Source organism: Octodon degus, unplaced genomic scaffold (assembly GCF_000260255.1).
Source record: "Octodon degus isolate 3935 unplaced genomic scaffold, OctDeg1.0 scaffold00008, whole genome shotgun sequence".
Taxonomy (NCBI): Eukaryota; Metazoa; Chordata; class Mammalia; order Rodentia; family Octodontidae; genus Octodon; species Octodon degus.
The window spans coordinates 28,481,747-28,497,479 of NW_004524584.1; the positions used below are offsets into that span (position 1 = coordinate 28,481,747).

Genomic DNA, 15,733 nt, shown 5'->3' on the forward strand with positions numbered 1-15,733 from the left:
ATCAGGATTAAGCTCTGGGAAAAAGCAAATCATGCCAACAAGTGTTCATGAGGTACCCCCGATGTGCCCTGAGGCCAGTGCCCGCTGGTTGCCGGGGGCTCCATCCTAGGCAGACAGCTCGCCCACCCTGGCCCCTCCCACTGATCCCACCTGCCTGCCTGGTTCACTGCAGTTCTGAATAACTGGGGCCTTTGGAAGGCCTCTCTCCTTCCTTTCCTCAGAGTCAATATTCTTTCCTTTCAAAGTTGCCAGAATCACGGAATAAGAAGAAAAAGAGGCGACCTTCCTGCTTCTGTATTAGAGGAAAGTGTCCTGGGTCACAGGGAGGCTCCGGATCCTATCCCAGGGTTGGGCCAAGTGTCCTAAGTAATGACAGCTGCCTAAACTTGTGAACCATGGCAGGCTGAGAGAGGGCATCTTACCTCAGTCCTGAGGGCCTCACTCATTGCTGGCTTTCCTTGTGCTTCTGAGTGGAGTATTGTGTAAACTTTTACAATAGACCTCAGAGACCCGAGGTGAAGGAAACAGGATTTTCTCAGCAAAGGGGAGCAGGGGCAGGGAGGAGTGAAGAGAGAGGTCCGCTAAGAGCCAGGGTGTGGGGGTAAGTTGGGTTACATAGCATTAGGCGTCCACCCTTCATTCTCCGAGGAAAAGCAAAATGCACAAATTGAAAGGGGAGCTCCAACAACACACGCTGACTCAAAGAAGAATAAAACGTTTCCACTTACACCGCTAACCACTGCGTTCCCATTCTATCCTCCACTGTTCCCTTTAGTCTCTGTCAGGACATACAATGGCTGAAAATCACATAATTTTCACAAAGAGAAAAAACTAAGCTAAAAACTTAAGTCATAGGAATGTGAAAAAAAGTGATATTGAAATGGCATAATTTGTAAGTTAAGGTTATAAGAAGCATTCGCCAATGGCTGTAGGTCATCAGAAAATGCTCACTAGATAACAGAGTAGTTAGGAAAAGTTCAAGGAAAGATGTCAAGAGTGCCCACACCAGTGCCAGCGGGATAGCTCATTGTACTAAGCGCCTGCTGAGGCAAGCACACGGAACGTGGTTCAATCCCCGGCACCACGTGCCACGCCAGCCATGCCCCCAGGGCGGGCTGAGCCAGCCACAGAGTCCAGGCATGGTGGCACATGCCTGTAATCCCAGTGCTGGAGAGGCTAAAAGCAGGAGTATCACCAGGAGTCTGAGCTGCATAGTGACACCCTGTAACAACCAAATACATTAAAAAAAAAAAAGTATTCCCACCCAACGAGGAAGGGGCACATTTCACCACCTTTACCCCAGTAATAGCAAAGAAAATTCTAGTCCAATTTCAAGTTCAAAAGCTGCCCATGGAAACCCTGTTGTGCAAATTCTTGAAGGTTCCTTCACAGTTGTTTTTGGGCAGGCAGGCCTGTGGTGGGCATTTCACACCTATGGAACCTGTTAGAGGGACATTTGCCCAGACTCTGTGTATACACACGCAAGATCGACCATTGGATAAAAGGAGAATGGACTCATGGTTTCTGGTGAACTCAGGATTGGGGGCCTGTCCATTGTGTGGGGCTCACGGAGGCCGGGGGAGTCTGGGCTGCAGCTTACCTGAGCGGTTGTTGGGAGACACGCGCACAGGGGAGATGGAGGGCGTGCGCGAGGACGAGTAGGGCCTTTGCCGATCCCTCTCGATGGTAGAGGATGAGGCTACGAAGTGATACTGTGACCATCCGTCCTGCAGAAGAACACAACACCCATTAAACCAGGGAGGCAGCGCAGTTCTCCACCTCTCGACCTTCCCAAGTTCCACGCATTTGAACTGGCGAAGCATTTCTACTTGATGCTGAAAGGGATTCTGCAGCATCAGACACCGTCAAGGTTAACAGAGAGGAAGGAGGGTGAAGACACACCTTCCCTCAGGCAGCTGGGCTGGGCAGGCCGCTGCTTTTAGTGCCTGCTTTCTTCCCCAAATGTTGAATAAATGGTCTCTTTGCAAACCTTTTGTGGTCAGAGGCTTTTATTAAATGCAAATATGATGCTCAGAATGCCAGACGCCCCTGAAGATGTGTGTGCTTGCTAGCTGGCTGCAGCCCTGTCCACCTCCCCTCCACCTCCTGAATCCTCCTGCAGTGTCTGAGGAATCAATCTGGGAGCAAGTGTGGCACAAAGGAGGGCCCCAGCCTCCCTTCCCCCACCCCTCCCCCACCCCACCCCCCACCCCTATTTCTCCCACCTTCTTCTGGGCCGCAGATGCCACCCTCCTGTCTCCTGGCCTTTGCAGACCACACTTCCCCTGACCCTCAAATTTTTAATCATCTTTCATTTCTTGATTTAGAGCACAACCAAAGTGTACCTTGCCAGCCTCTGGCAGTTTCCCAACACGCAGCTAATATATGCAAGGTGAATATACCATTGTTATTAAGAAAAATATATAAATAGAAGATGGATCATTTTGTGAATTTAGAAAGCATAACAAAGGAAAGAAAAACAGCTAATGAGAGCCCCAGAGAGATCCTATTAACATGTCACCATGTTGAAATGCCAGCCTCTTTTTCAATACAATTATATTTTTATCAAAGTAATGTGTCAAGTAGTACCAGCAGTATAGAAAAGGGGAGCATCTATCCCACTGCCAGTCCCTGCTCCCGGGAGAGAACCACTTCTGATTGTTGGAGCTTCTCTAAGGGTGCAGTGGGAGTGCAAAGTGATGCTTACTCTTTCAAGAGATTCAATACTTTATAAAGAAGCCTTGGAAATATTAATAGATAAAAACTAATAACAAAATTCATGCACACTTCCATAACCGTCTCTGTTCAGCTAATTTTCATTGTTCCTGTTCTACTTAAAGGGTAGTATAGAGTCCAAGATTAGAAGTACATCACCTTATGCATTTTCAAGGAACATAATTTTATTATTGCTTTTTAATTGGTGATAGTCACCTTTAAAATGTGGTACAGCTTATTGTTTATTCTACAGGTTTTTTTATTAGTCCATATATTAACATATAAGAATCGGGTTCTTTAAGAGGACTGCAAACAGGCACATGGACACCCTGACTCTGTTCTTAAGTCCTTCCCGGGTTCCCGGCCTCCTCCCTCCGTTTCTTGGTCCCCTTTCCACATACAAAAGACTTCTTCTACTTCTGACTTCTCTCTGCGCTCTCTATTCCGTCCTTGGACTTTCTCATATTACACCAACCACGCGATAGCTGAGCTCCGCGTCTGATTTATTTCACTTAACGTTAAGGTCTCAAACTGCAGCCGTCTCCTTCCGCACAACTCCAGCTTCTCTTCCTTGGTGGCGGAGAGTACGCCATCTTTTACAAATACCACATTTCTAATCCATGGATTAAGAGATGTATACGCTGCTTCTAAGATTATCTATTATGCCGCGTGCTGCTGTAGACATCTATATGCACGGATCACTGTAACATTGTTGCAGGCAGTCTGAGTTAGATAGAAAATTGCAGGCAGTCAGACAGGGTCAGGCCCTCGAAGGAAATGACAACGGCCAGGCGCCTCACAGCTTGGGAAGGATGGAGGCCCCTGCTATAAAATGCACTGAAGACTGGCATCGGGGATTGATCATTACTCAGGAAGAATTATGGTCTGAAGGCCTCCCGATAAGGTTCTGTTTTACATTCATGCCCGCTTGCTACGTGACTCGCTACCCCATTTGGTCCTGGGCCTGATCAGTTTTACCCGGGCAATGGTGCTTGCAATCCCATTGGTTGACCACAGTTTTGTCCCATCCTGCATCTGCCTAAGAGAGACCCCTTTGTCTCTACCTCAGCCCCGCATGGTTTTACACTATAAAAGTCCCTGGAAGAGACAGCTTCCTGGGCAACCCTCTTGGGTCCCCCTTCTGTCCCTCTCCGACAGAAGCTTTCCTTTCCAATAAAGTCTTACCCTCAACCTCCATTTGTTCCTAAAATTCCTTCTTCGGTTTTATAGAACACGAACTCATTCAGGCCAGGTTGGGAGTTTCACTTCCCTATATCAATATGATATCTTTTTAACGTATTTATTTATTTTTAAATTTTTAAAATGAAAATAAAAATAGTCCAGAAATCCCCAAAATGATACAGCATTTTACTAAACAAAACAATAAGGATTCAACATTTAATAAGAATTTAAAATGAATAAAAAACAAATCCTTTAGAAATGATACAGTAAGAAATAAAATATATTTTAAATATATAAACTATTTGTATATAAAATGTTTCTATTTTTTAGTTTTATTAACAGCCTTTTGAGGCTGGTGGGATAGCTCAGCGGTCTAAAGCGCCTGATTGGGCAAGCTTAGGCAAGGGCAGGGACCAACCATGGTTCAATCCCCAGCACCACAAGCTGCACCAGCCCCGACCCCAGAAAAAAAACGAAACAGCCTTTTGGGGAAGTATTTCCTAGTTCTTTTGCCCTTCGTTAATTTTGTACATTTTGTCAGGTATTCTTTTTTCTCTTGTAGTTTTATCATTGTACTTACTAAGTGCTTTGTAATTTTATTTATAGCTGCTTTGTATACAATAAAATTTATATATATGCTAATATGTCTTTGCTCCTTTTACTCATGAGATAACTGCTCCATGAGTAATCTGCAGCTAGAAATGACACAGAATTTCCATGAACAAAATGATAGAACTCAACAACGATTGTTATTGCTAGGTTCTGGCTGAGGACAAACTGCTGAATTATCATGATCCTGATTCAACATGGGTGAATTCCCAAAACAACAGCTTACCTTCCCTATGACCACTTCCTCCTTCCCCCACCCCCAAGTCCTGGATACCTTTCCCAGGCACACAAGGGAGCCCCCGGTCTGCTCCTTATGTGTCCCTGAACTTGCCCCTCAAGCCCTTCCCCTAGGAAAAGTTCACAAAGCCTCAGCCTCCTGGACCCAGATCAGACAACCTTCATCTCTCTGCCATCAATCCTCTCTGTGTCCAGCTCAGTGGCAATAGAGGCTTTTTTCATCCTTTTCTTTTACTTCTGCTTCTCTATTATGCAGCAAAAAAAACCCCAACAGCTATATGGCATATTGTTGCCTTCAAATCAGTTGTTCAGATTACAAGATATACACATGAGAAATTGGTCAAAAAATTTAAAAAAATTAAGCAATACCTGTTTCTTTCAATAAATCAGTAAAATCATCAGTACATTGATCCAAGCCATCCTGTACATATACATGTATTTTTCCCTTTCTTCTATCTTTGTTCTCTACTTTCCATCATCCCAGTTGTTCCTTCCCTTTGAACAGTTTCTTTCCCTTTCACAGTATCTATTGTACATTTCAGATTTATTTAGTCCTTCAGCTTCTTACACTAGGGAGACAATACAATGTTTCCACATGCAAGTATGATTTATTTCACTTATGAGTATGGTCTCTAGTTGCATCCATTTACCTATAAAAGCCTTGAGTCTATCTTCATTTATAGCTGAGTAATACTCTTCTGTATAAAAATACCACATCTTTTTAATATATTCCTCCGTGGATGGGCATCTGGGTTGCTTCCAAGATTTAGCTATGGCAAATTGTGTTGCTATGAGCATAGAGCACATATATCATTGTAGTATGATGTTTCAGTTCTGAAGGAAAAATAACCAGGAGGGGAATAGCTGGGTTGAATGGGACCTCTAATCCTAGGGTTTTTTTTTTTTTGACAAATCTCTACACTAATTTCCATATGGTTGTACCAGTCTGTACTCCGACCAAAAGTGGAGAAATTTCCTTTTTTTCTACAGACTCTCAGGCATTTGTTATTGGTTGACTTCTTGATGATAGCCATTCTTTCTGGGGTGAGATGCAAACTTGGAGCTGTCTTACTTTGTATTTCTTAAATGATTAATGATATTGAACATTTTAATGTATTTATCTTTTGTATTTCTTCATTTGTGAAGTATATATTCATCTCAGATGCCCTTTGGTGGATTAGGTCCTTGAACTTTGGGGGCATGATATTTTCGCATTCTTTGTATGTTCTAGATAGAAGTCTTTTGTCTGAGGAACAGTCAGCTAATTTTTTTTTCCAATTTGTGGGTTTTCTTTTTATTCTGTTGGTGATTTCTTTTAACATGCAAAAACTTTTCAATAAGATGAGATCTCAGTTGTTGATTCTTCGAAGTATTTCCCATACAGTTTGGCTTTTGTTCATAAACTCTCTACCCACCCCTATTTCTTTAAGATTTCTATCTACTTTCTCCTTCAGAAAAGTTAGTGTTTTAGTTTTAATATTTAAATGTTTGATCCATTTTGATTGTAGTTTTGTGCATGGTGATAGGCACGGGTCTAATTTTAGCCTGCAGCATGTGGAAAGCCAGTTTTTCTAGCATAACTTGTTAAAGAGGTTATCTTTCTTTCAGTGAGCCCCAGTGGTAATGTGGTAGGGGGCAGCTATGTTCACCTAGATGTCCAAGGACCACCTGCCTTCTACAATGGTGGGAGTGGGATACTGAGGATTTTTTGAAATCTATGTCCATTAGGGAGATTTTCCTACAGTTCTCTTTTTTGGTTGGGTCTTTCTCTGGTTTTGCTATCAGGGTCATATTTGCCTCCTGGAATGAGTTTGGGAGAATTGCTTTCCTTCAGAATTCATTGAAGAGTTTGAGAAGACTTGACATTAAGTCTTCTCTAAATATTTTGTAGAATTTAATTGTGAATCCATCAAGAACTGGGCCTTCTCTTGTTGATAATTTTTAAATTACATTTTCAATTTCATTGACTGACTATTTAGTCATTTAGTATTTTTATATCTTCTTGATTCAGCTTTGGTAATTCATGTGTATCTAGGAATGAAAAATGTGTTTTTCATTCTATGGGAGTGAAGATTTTGGAAGCATATATTGATAATTTTCTGAATTTCTATAGGAGCTGTAGTGACTTTTCCCTTTTCATTTCTTTTTTTTATTTTTTTATTTTTTTTCCCTTTTCATTTCTTATTGCAAGAATTTGAGGTTTTTTTTTTAAATTTGGATAAGATTGGCTAGGGCTTTATCAATTTTATTTATTCTTTCAAAGAACCAACTCTTTGACTTATTAACTCTTTGTATCATTTTCTTAGTCTGTATCATATTAATTTCTTTGGGCTTGACTCGCTCTTCATTTTCTAGAAGCTACAGGTGCAGCATAAGTTTGTTCCTGCTCATTTTGTTTTCCTGATTTGAGAATTTTCTGCTGTAAATTTCCCTCTTTGAACTACTTTCACTGTGTCCTACAAGTTCTGGTAAGTTTTATGCGCATTTTTTCTTGATTGTATATATTATTTAATTTCTTACTCATTTATTTCATTTCCATTGATTGTTCAGGAGGGTGTTATTTAATTTTCATGTGTTTATTGAGTTTTTGCTGTCTCTTTTGTCAATAATTCCCAGTTTCATTACACTATGGTCAGATAATATGTATGGGATAATTTCACTTCCTCTACATTTACTTAAGGATTTCTATACCCTAGTATATGATCCATTTTGGAGAGCATGCCGTGTGCTGCTGAGAAGAATGTGTATTCTGACGTTGTTAGGTGGAATACTCTATAAAGATCTACAAAGTCCATTTCTTCACAACTTTGATTTAGTTCTGTTACTGTTTTACTGATTTTTACCTACTTGATCTATCTCTTTGTGACAATGGGGTATTACAATCCCCTATTACAATTATGTTATTGCCCACTTGATTTTTCATGTTTGTTAAAATTTGTCACATTTTCTGCAAATAGCATAGCTACCTCTGTTTCTTTTTTTTCTGTGTTCCTGTCACATGAAATATTATTTTCCATCCTTTGACTTTCAGTCTCTCAATTTCCTTTTGAGTTAAATGTGTTTCTTGTGCACAGCACAGTGTTGAATTTTGTTCCTTTATTCACTCTGCTAGCCTGCTTCTTTTGATCTGTGAACTGAGGCCATTTACATTGATGGTTATAAGTGATATATATTGACTTATCTTTGTCATGTTATTTTCCTCCTGTTGTTTTTCTACTTTTCCCCTCTGTTTAATTGCTTGCTCTGCTTGGTTGTTCCTTCTTGATGGTTCTATTATTTTCCTTGATTCATTTTTATCTCATTGTAGAATATCTTTCAGTACTCTTTGCAGGGTTGGTTTGTTTTGTGGTCATGAATTTCTTCAGTTGTTCTTTGTCATGGAAACACCTTATTTGTCTATTAATTTTGAAAAACAGTTTTGCAGAGTACATCAATCTGTCAGGGGCTGTTGGAATCAAGGTACTTCATAGATGCCAGGACTTTCTTAGGGTAGGAGCCAAAAGAAAGTTCTTGAAGGAGTGATGAGAAAAAGCAGGGTCCCTACTTCACCTCCAGGGTCAGGGACATGGGTGGGAGGAGGGGGTAGGAAGGGAAACAGTACTACCCCTGGGGTGAGGGGGTCGGAAGTATCCTGAGGTTGTTAAGCAGTAGACAAGAAGATTAAACGAAGGGGCGGGTATTAGGCACAGAGGAGTTTATGACAAGCTGAGCATGGGTACATGGGAAGGGAGAGGGTGGGCGCAAGGAAAGTGGGCTGTTGTTTAAAGCTGATGAGTGTTGCACTCAGGGACCATGGGTGAACCAGGAGGCTCAGGCAATGTTTGCTCCCTGGGGTGATGAGGACTGAAGTGGGTGAGGCATAAAATCAGAGGAAGTTGGGGTGTGTCTCAGTAAAGGGAGAAAATATATCCACTGGAATTCTATGGGCCTCCCTTAAATCCCTTAGAGTGGTAGCAAGGACAAGTGAGGGACAATCATGGCAAGGGTGTGTGCAGTTGGGCACTGTTTCAAAGATGTATGCACCTGTTACTCATACAGAGGAAGGGTCAAAATTCACTTTATAAAATCTATCTCTTAATTTTTAGGAGAGAGCTTTGTTGATAGCACAAGTCTTAACTATGACCAAAGGAAGACAGATCACCTGGTGGCTGTTTCACTTACAATTTAGACAACACACTTTGGGATTCTAAGTTGGGCTCAGGAGACTGCTTCACTTAAGAACCTGGTCTGGTTGAGTTATGAGTAAGTGATGATGCTCACCTACATTTCCTTTAAGGCAAGCAAGCACACTGGCTAAACTTTGGTAAGTTCCAAGACCTCAATAGACAGTGGCTGTAATGTGGGACCACTCTAGGTTGGGTTTTACCTAGCATGACATCAATGAACCCCTTGGCATCTCTGTCTCTCTCTTATACAGGTGACTGGGCAAAGTGTTGTTCAAAAGCTCAGATTTCATGATGTTTAGGTTACATCTTTGGAAGTGTCATGAAGGTGGATGTGATTGCAAAACTGTTTATGAAGGAACTCTTGCAAGGACGCACCACAAAACCTTTCAAACCCTTCATCAGGCCCAATCCCGAGAATGCTAATGCATGTGGGAAAGGAGTTCCATGCACATAAGCTGTCTGCAGATGGGGTGCTGGGATGAGCTGGTACCTAAGCAGAATGACAGACACACATAGCAAGAGACACAGAGAACACAAGCCTGGAGTCAGGCACCTCTGTGCACAGCCCTTGGGTACACGCATGTAGCAACATGCTTGGAACAAGGGTGGGCTGAGAGGAGCTCAGGGAACTGAGCAGGCAGAACCTCAATTAAAGATCTTGATTAGACCAGTATCCTGAGCCGCCGCTGAGGAGTCCCAGAAAGGGCAGGAAGAAGAGGTGTTCCTCACCCGCCTCCCTCTCAGTTCATTGACATAGTAAAAGTTGCGTTTATAGAACTACAGAATTCACATACTGCTTGTTATGACATACCAAGTATTGCCATACTGTCTCTCAAGTAAATGTTTGCTTTTTAAAAAAAGGGTAATAAATGAAAAAAAGAGACAAGAAAAAAGATGTCACAGGACTGTTCTGCTACAATGCTGTATATAGTTAGATTTATAAATTTCTGTGTAAAAATATGTAATTGTTTATTCCTATTTTAAAATTTTTTTTATTTTTTATTTTCTTCTCCATATTCTGTGGAGACTTTAACATATCAATACTAGATGGAAAATACCTGTTCCATGTTATGCCTAAGATGTTTGATTATCAGACAGATAGTGAAATTAAACCCAATTGCATATGTTGTAGGGTAATAATAAGCTTCTCTTCTGGAGGGTCAACAACCTAAGTTTAGAGAACAAAAATTAGAGATAAAGAAGGGCTGGAAAGACAGCCAACATTTTGGCCCTAGCCTTTCAAGGTCAGTGAAGACTCAGGACATAGGAGAACCTGTAGTGTAACATCATGTAACTCAGTTGTGTCCCAAATTTTCTGATCAAGGAGATTATGGGGCCACAGAGTAATGTGATCAGTTATGTAGAGTGTGCCTAAGGGGAGTCACACGGAGAAAAAACATTCTCTCAGGCTTTCACAGAGAGCAAATTGGTCAAGCAATGGCCCTGACTCATCCACATGGCTGATACTGACAACAGGTCTACCAAATGTGGTACAGGGTTTCAGAATAAATACTGAGGGGATTTGACTGACCTTTTCAGGTATAAAAGTTACATTTCTTTTTATATAGGTCTTTCTTTATCTTGGTTTTAACAATCCAGTAGAAAAGTATAAAAATGAAGTATGAAAAGAAAGCCATATTAATATGCTGAGCTGTGAAAGACTCAAGTCAGCCACTTCTGACACTGCAAGTCCTGTGGATAACCTACTACTATTATGGACTACTGGACTGTATTGGATTATTTTGCTGAATTCACACACCTACAGTATTTAAATGACAATGGAATACCCATCTTTGACAAAACTAAAGAAAAAAAGCAATACAAAGGAAGAACCATTTTGTATCTGTATATACAAAATAGGATAGATATGCAGCTACTTTCTCTTAATTCAATGAGAAGAAAGATTTGTACTAATAGTATTTGGACAGGATATCATGTCTGCATCTTGTACAATGAATAACCACTAAGAAGATAACAATATGCAATGTATTAATTATTGAAACTGTCCTATGAATCGGTTTTGAAACTGTCCCATTACTATCTGTTTCTCAATAAAATTAATAACAAAAAAGAACTACAGAATTCATTATTGCTGTCTTCAACCATGTCTGAGAGACTAAGATTTTGGTTGTGATGGTCCATACTTGGAAATGTCATGAAAATCAGCATAATGCTGGATACTAGAGATTTGAGTTGAGCTGGCTAAATCCATGAACACTCACCCAAGCACCATTCCATTGAATAATGAGCTCCATGAAGAGCCATCTCCTGTCTCTCTGTATCTTACAATGAATGCAAGTTTTGCAATGAATGGAAAACATGTTGTGCTTTCTAAATAAAAAGAGATGTGAAGATGTGCTTTCACTGGGAAAGCTACCAGGAAGCTAACGCTCCTCTTTCTCTAGACGCATATACATTGTTTAGCCAGCGAGTAATCATTCTATTATTCATCTGCTTCCCAATGTCATTCAGAAAGGCTCGACAGTGCTTTTCACAGGTCTGTATAACTCTCGCACATTATCTTTTCAATCACCATTCACCTCCTTGATCACGGCTTCTTCTTGTTAAAATTTAATTGACTGCTAACCAAGGGTTTGATGGTGAATTCTATTAAATAGGGTTTTTAGCCACTGTGTCCCCTTTCAGCATGCAGGGGTTTGATAAGAAAGCTCAGGAAGAAAAATGGAGAGTGAGTAGCTACAGTAACTAGGGGAGGGCCGTTAATCCTCAGTACCGATAAGGAACTATTTTCCCGTCTGTGGCTCAGCAGCTTCTGGCCAGCTGACCCCAAAGTGCTGCCCTTCTGCTCATGGCCAACTGAGCTGTCAAAACTGTGATATGATATCTGTGCCCCAATTGGTTTTTATTTTTAACACATGAAACTTAAAACTGAAGGCTGTTAAATTGTTCCAAGCAGATAGAGATGGAAATCCAAAGAGGAGTTCAAAGTCATTAAACTTGGAATAGCCACCAGAAATCATCTAATTTTCTTTATCATACTTTTCGCCTGTCCTTCTATCAGTTTTGGCTTCAGGGCTGGAGTTTCTGATGTGTTTCCTTATGAAGTTTATTATTTCCTAAAGCTACAGTCTTCCCATTTGACATTCTCAAGGGCTCAGGATGCAAGAGGACAAAGTCATGCTTACGTTCACAGCCCCTCAGTTGCTGGGTCTTCACGGAATGGCTCTGTCATGGCCACTCTGTTCAGTTCCTACAGAGCTTGAGAATTTTGAGGTCTCTTAAATGTCATTCTTCATTTGATTTTTTTAAAGCATCTAGTAAGAATCTCCAAGCAGAAAATTGTTATAGAAGAGACTTCCACGTGCAGATTTGGGTGAGGGGGTTACATGGCACTTGGGCCAGTTAGGGCAACATACATGTGCCACACAGCTCCTGCCCCCAGAAGCCATGCACGGAGCTTGAGTCCGATCAGTGCTTGGCTGTTGGGAGGCAGTACAAGGGGTGGGGAGTGCTAGAGCTGTTGGTGAGGCTCAGAACAGCACGTTGGATCTGTTCTTCCCATTGGATGCACAGACCTCAGCAGAGAGAGGTGGGACTGCTCTGCCACCAAGCAAGATGAACTTGAGTCATTCGTAGGGAAGGGGATGCACCTTGAGACCTTAATGTTAAGTGAAATAAATCATAGACACAAGCATAAATATCACATGGTTTCTCCTACACATACGCCCAGTTTAGTTCAATTTATTTATTTATTAAATGTGGTGCCAGGGCTGAACCACAGTCCTTGCGGCTTGCCTAAGCACGCACTTAGTCTGCGCAGCTCTTTTGCCAGCCCCAGCCCAGAGTTTAAAAAATGACAAAGTAAAATAGAGCTAATAGGATGTAGGGAGATGGATCTTTCTACAATGGGAAAGAGACCAAGAGGTGGAGGAAGAGAAGGAATTCGAAGGGAAGGGGGAAAAAAATAATAAAATGTGGTACATATGTGAACCAGCTCCACACACAGACTGCCAGCATCGTGTTCTGCAATCACAGACCAACAAAAACTTTGGAAAAGAAAAGTTGCAAGGACTCTACTGTTCTGTTCTGGATTATATTAGCATTACAATTACAAGTAACTCTGTTTCACCTTTTCCCCCCAAAATCAAAGACAACAGAATTCATGAGCTTAAGGTGTTTTAAAAATAGTGATGCCCAGGGTACCTCCGGGAAATCTGTGCAAACTGTTCTGCAATTGTTCTCTGTGGGACCTGAGATCATTCCATGAAAAGTACCCTCCCTGCTCATAGCTAATGTTCCTGAAATGCCAGGATTGCTAACAGAGCCTTGGACATAGTTTGCCTAGTTGATCGTTAGAAAGTGCACAATGTATTCAAGGTGCTAGATCTAAGGAAGCTCCCAGTTTCTGCTCTTTTTGGGAATGTCAGATAAGATATTCTCAAGCCCAACTGCTACGGGAAGAAAACAGGACACATCGGCAGGGCAGAGGTGCCACACACCACTCCCCTCACACCGGCTCACGGAGACTCAGCATCCCATGCCGTGAGACTTCACACAGCACCTTCCCTTTGTCTACCAGTTGAAGTTCTGGTGTTCTGCTTAGTCTTGTACCAAGTATGCTGGAGACAGGCAATGCACGTTCATCACATCACTACTACTAAATGCACCATGTCTCTGGAGCTGGGGGGTCTTCCACGAAGGCAATAGCAGCCTCCTGTTCTTCAACCGAGGATGTCTGCACATCACAATTGAGGTGGTTGCCATCTACCCTGGCTCCAGCTGTGCCTAAGACAGAGGTGCCTAACACATGTGAGCTCAATTTAATGATCTAAGAGGATGACATTAGTTATTGCAAAATGACCCACTAACCCTGACATGGGCTTTGCAGCCAGCTTCTGCAGTTCTGATACTCTGCTCTTCTACGGCAAGTGCAAGGGTTATCAGAGCCTTATGACTTTATTTTAAATGTCAGCTTAGATAAATCTCATCAGAATGCTCTTGTGCTGCTGGCTCAGCTGTCTTTTGTGACATTCATGCACGTGGGTTGAAGATAGAGGAGTTTAGATACCACCCAAACACGGGACCTTCAGCTTGCCTGCTGCAGTCTAAGCTGCAGTTTCTCTCAGTGGCTGAAGTCTCAGTGCAAAGCCTAGGAACTTGCCTTCTCCTTGTGACATCTTGAAAATTACTTTGAAGCATCCCTATCTCTGCGCACCCAACTGTAATGGGTCAACCAAATTTTGTGCTGTAACTATGGAAAACTATTAGGTTCCCTTATGCTTCCTGTTATCTACTCCAAGGACTGTGTCCTCACCCTCTGTTCAAGGCTGTTTAGTAACGAGTAATTGTCTTCCTCCCTCCCTAATATAATTTCTGTAAACATAGCCAGATTAATATGTATCTTGTGAAAACAGCTTGCTCAACCAGCCCCCACACAGGCAAGTTGTGCATATCTCTGAACTGTGAAAGACCCCTTAATCATGTGACTTTCGTTTTAAAAGCCCCTGGCTTCCCAGGCTAGGTGCCATTCAGTCTTCTCCTGCGTGAGAACGGACTGATGGTCCTGAGTGCAGTAATAAAAGGCTCTTTTAAATTCCAATCTGGTCTCTGATCTGGTTCCTATTCAGAGTGACCCATAACACCAACACCGGGCTCGTGCTGCACACAGTGTCACCCGCATCTGTACTGACCCCTTCAATTCTGCAGTCCAGAAAACCCAAGTTCACATCACAGTGACACTCAGCGATCCCTACAGCACAACCTTGAGGGGAGCCAGGAGGAAAAGACTGGAGGAAGAATGGCTCACATTCCCTGTTACATCTGCCCCCAGCTCTTTGGGGGTTGGCACAGCTGCCCGCTTCCACTGTCAGAATGTGTGCCCACTGGACTGAAAGGGTGGGAGCCCTGATGGGTAATCTCATGGGAACATTATTAGGTGGGGCACAGGGGTGGCAGACTCACATCCTGAAAGTGTGCATGGCATTGAGATGGGAAGGGTGGAAAAAGTTCAGGGTGGGGGACGTGTATATCTCTGGCTTGTTCCAGTCCCCAGGGGCACCCTGTCACAGCCAGATGGTACCTGCTGGCTCAAACAAAGGATGGAGAAGGAGGCTGATAGAGGGAGGAAGAGGAAAGACATCAGAGAGCCAGGTTAGCTCAATCCACCAAGCAAAGGGTAGATAAAAGAGGGGGGAAAGAGAGGAGACAGATCTCCAGGTTGTTTAAAATGAAAGTGATCAGTAAATCCTTACTAACAAGACTAGATTCCATGGGAACAGGCTTTGGGATTAGCATGTAGCAGCCTCTGGTCTCTGCTTCTGAGAGGCCAGGGCAGCAGCTTGAGGGGAGGACAGTGAGGAGTCATGGGGGGGCTGAGGATATGCTGAGGATCGCAGGTCTGCAAGTCTGCTTCCAGAGTAGGCTTTGGTCGGGCTGTCTACTCTAATTAGGATTCAGAGTCAGCAAATATTTTCTCATGGTGAGGGACATGTCTGACTTAGACACAGGCTTCAGTAAATAATTAACCTTGAGAAGGAACAATAATTCCAACTTCTAGTGGGGATATTAGGTGGAATTCAACATAAATAACAGGGTGCTGATGGCTGTGCTGTGGTCACTGACCTTTTTCTCAGTTTTTTAACCAGCTGTGGAATTTTCTTAATCCAGGAAGAATTATTTGGTCACCAAACAAGGCTTCCTCGGTGGGCATACAGAAACTATTTGGTGCTGAAGCAAATATACGGGTTTTTGTTTTAGGCTTTTTTTTCCCTTGTCTGTCCTTGAAGGCTCCATAGCCCATAAAGCTTGTCAATTCTCATTTTCTTTGAGTGACTTGAGATGTAAAGAAAAGTGTGGTGAAAATC

At 42.2% G+C, this 15,733-nt stretch overlaps 1 protein-coding gene across 1 annotated transcript in view; it reads right to left on the bottom strand.

The window, feature by feature from the left end:
• The window catches only part of Ctnnd2 (catenin delta 2), a 927,345-nt gene that overhangs the window by 18,513 nt on the left and 893,099 nt on the right, over positions 1-15,733 (bottom strand). The window contains exon 22 of the mRNA XM_004625202.3: positions 1,601-1,727. Within this exon, the coding sequence (XP_004625259.2) occupies positions 1,601-1,727 (127 nt within the window). The remainder of the gene's footprint in view (positions 1-1,600; positions 1,728-15,733) is intronic.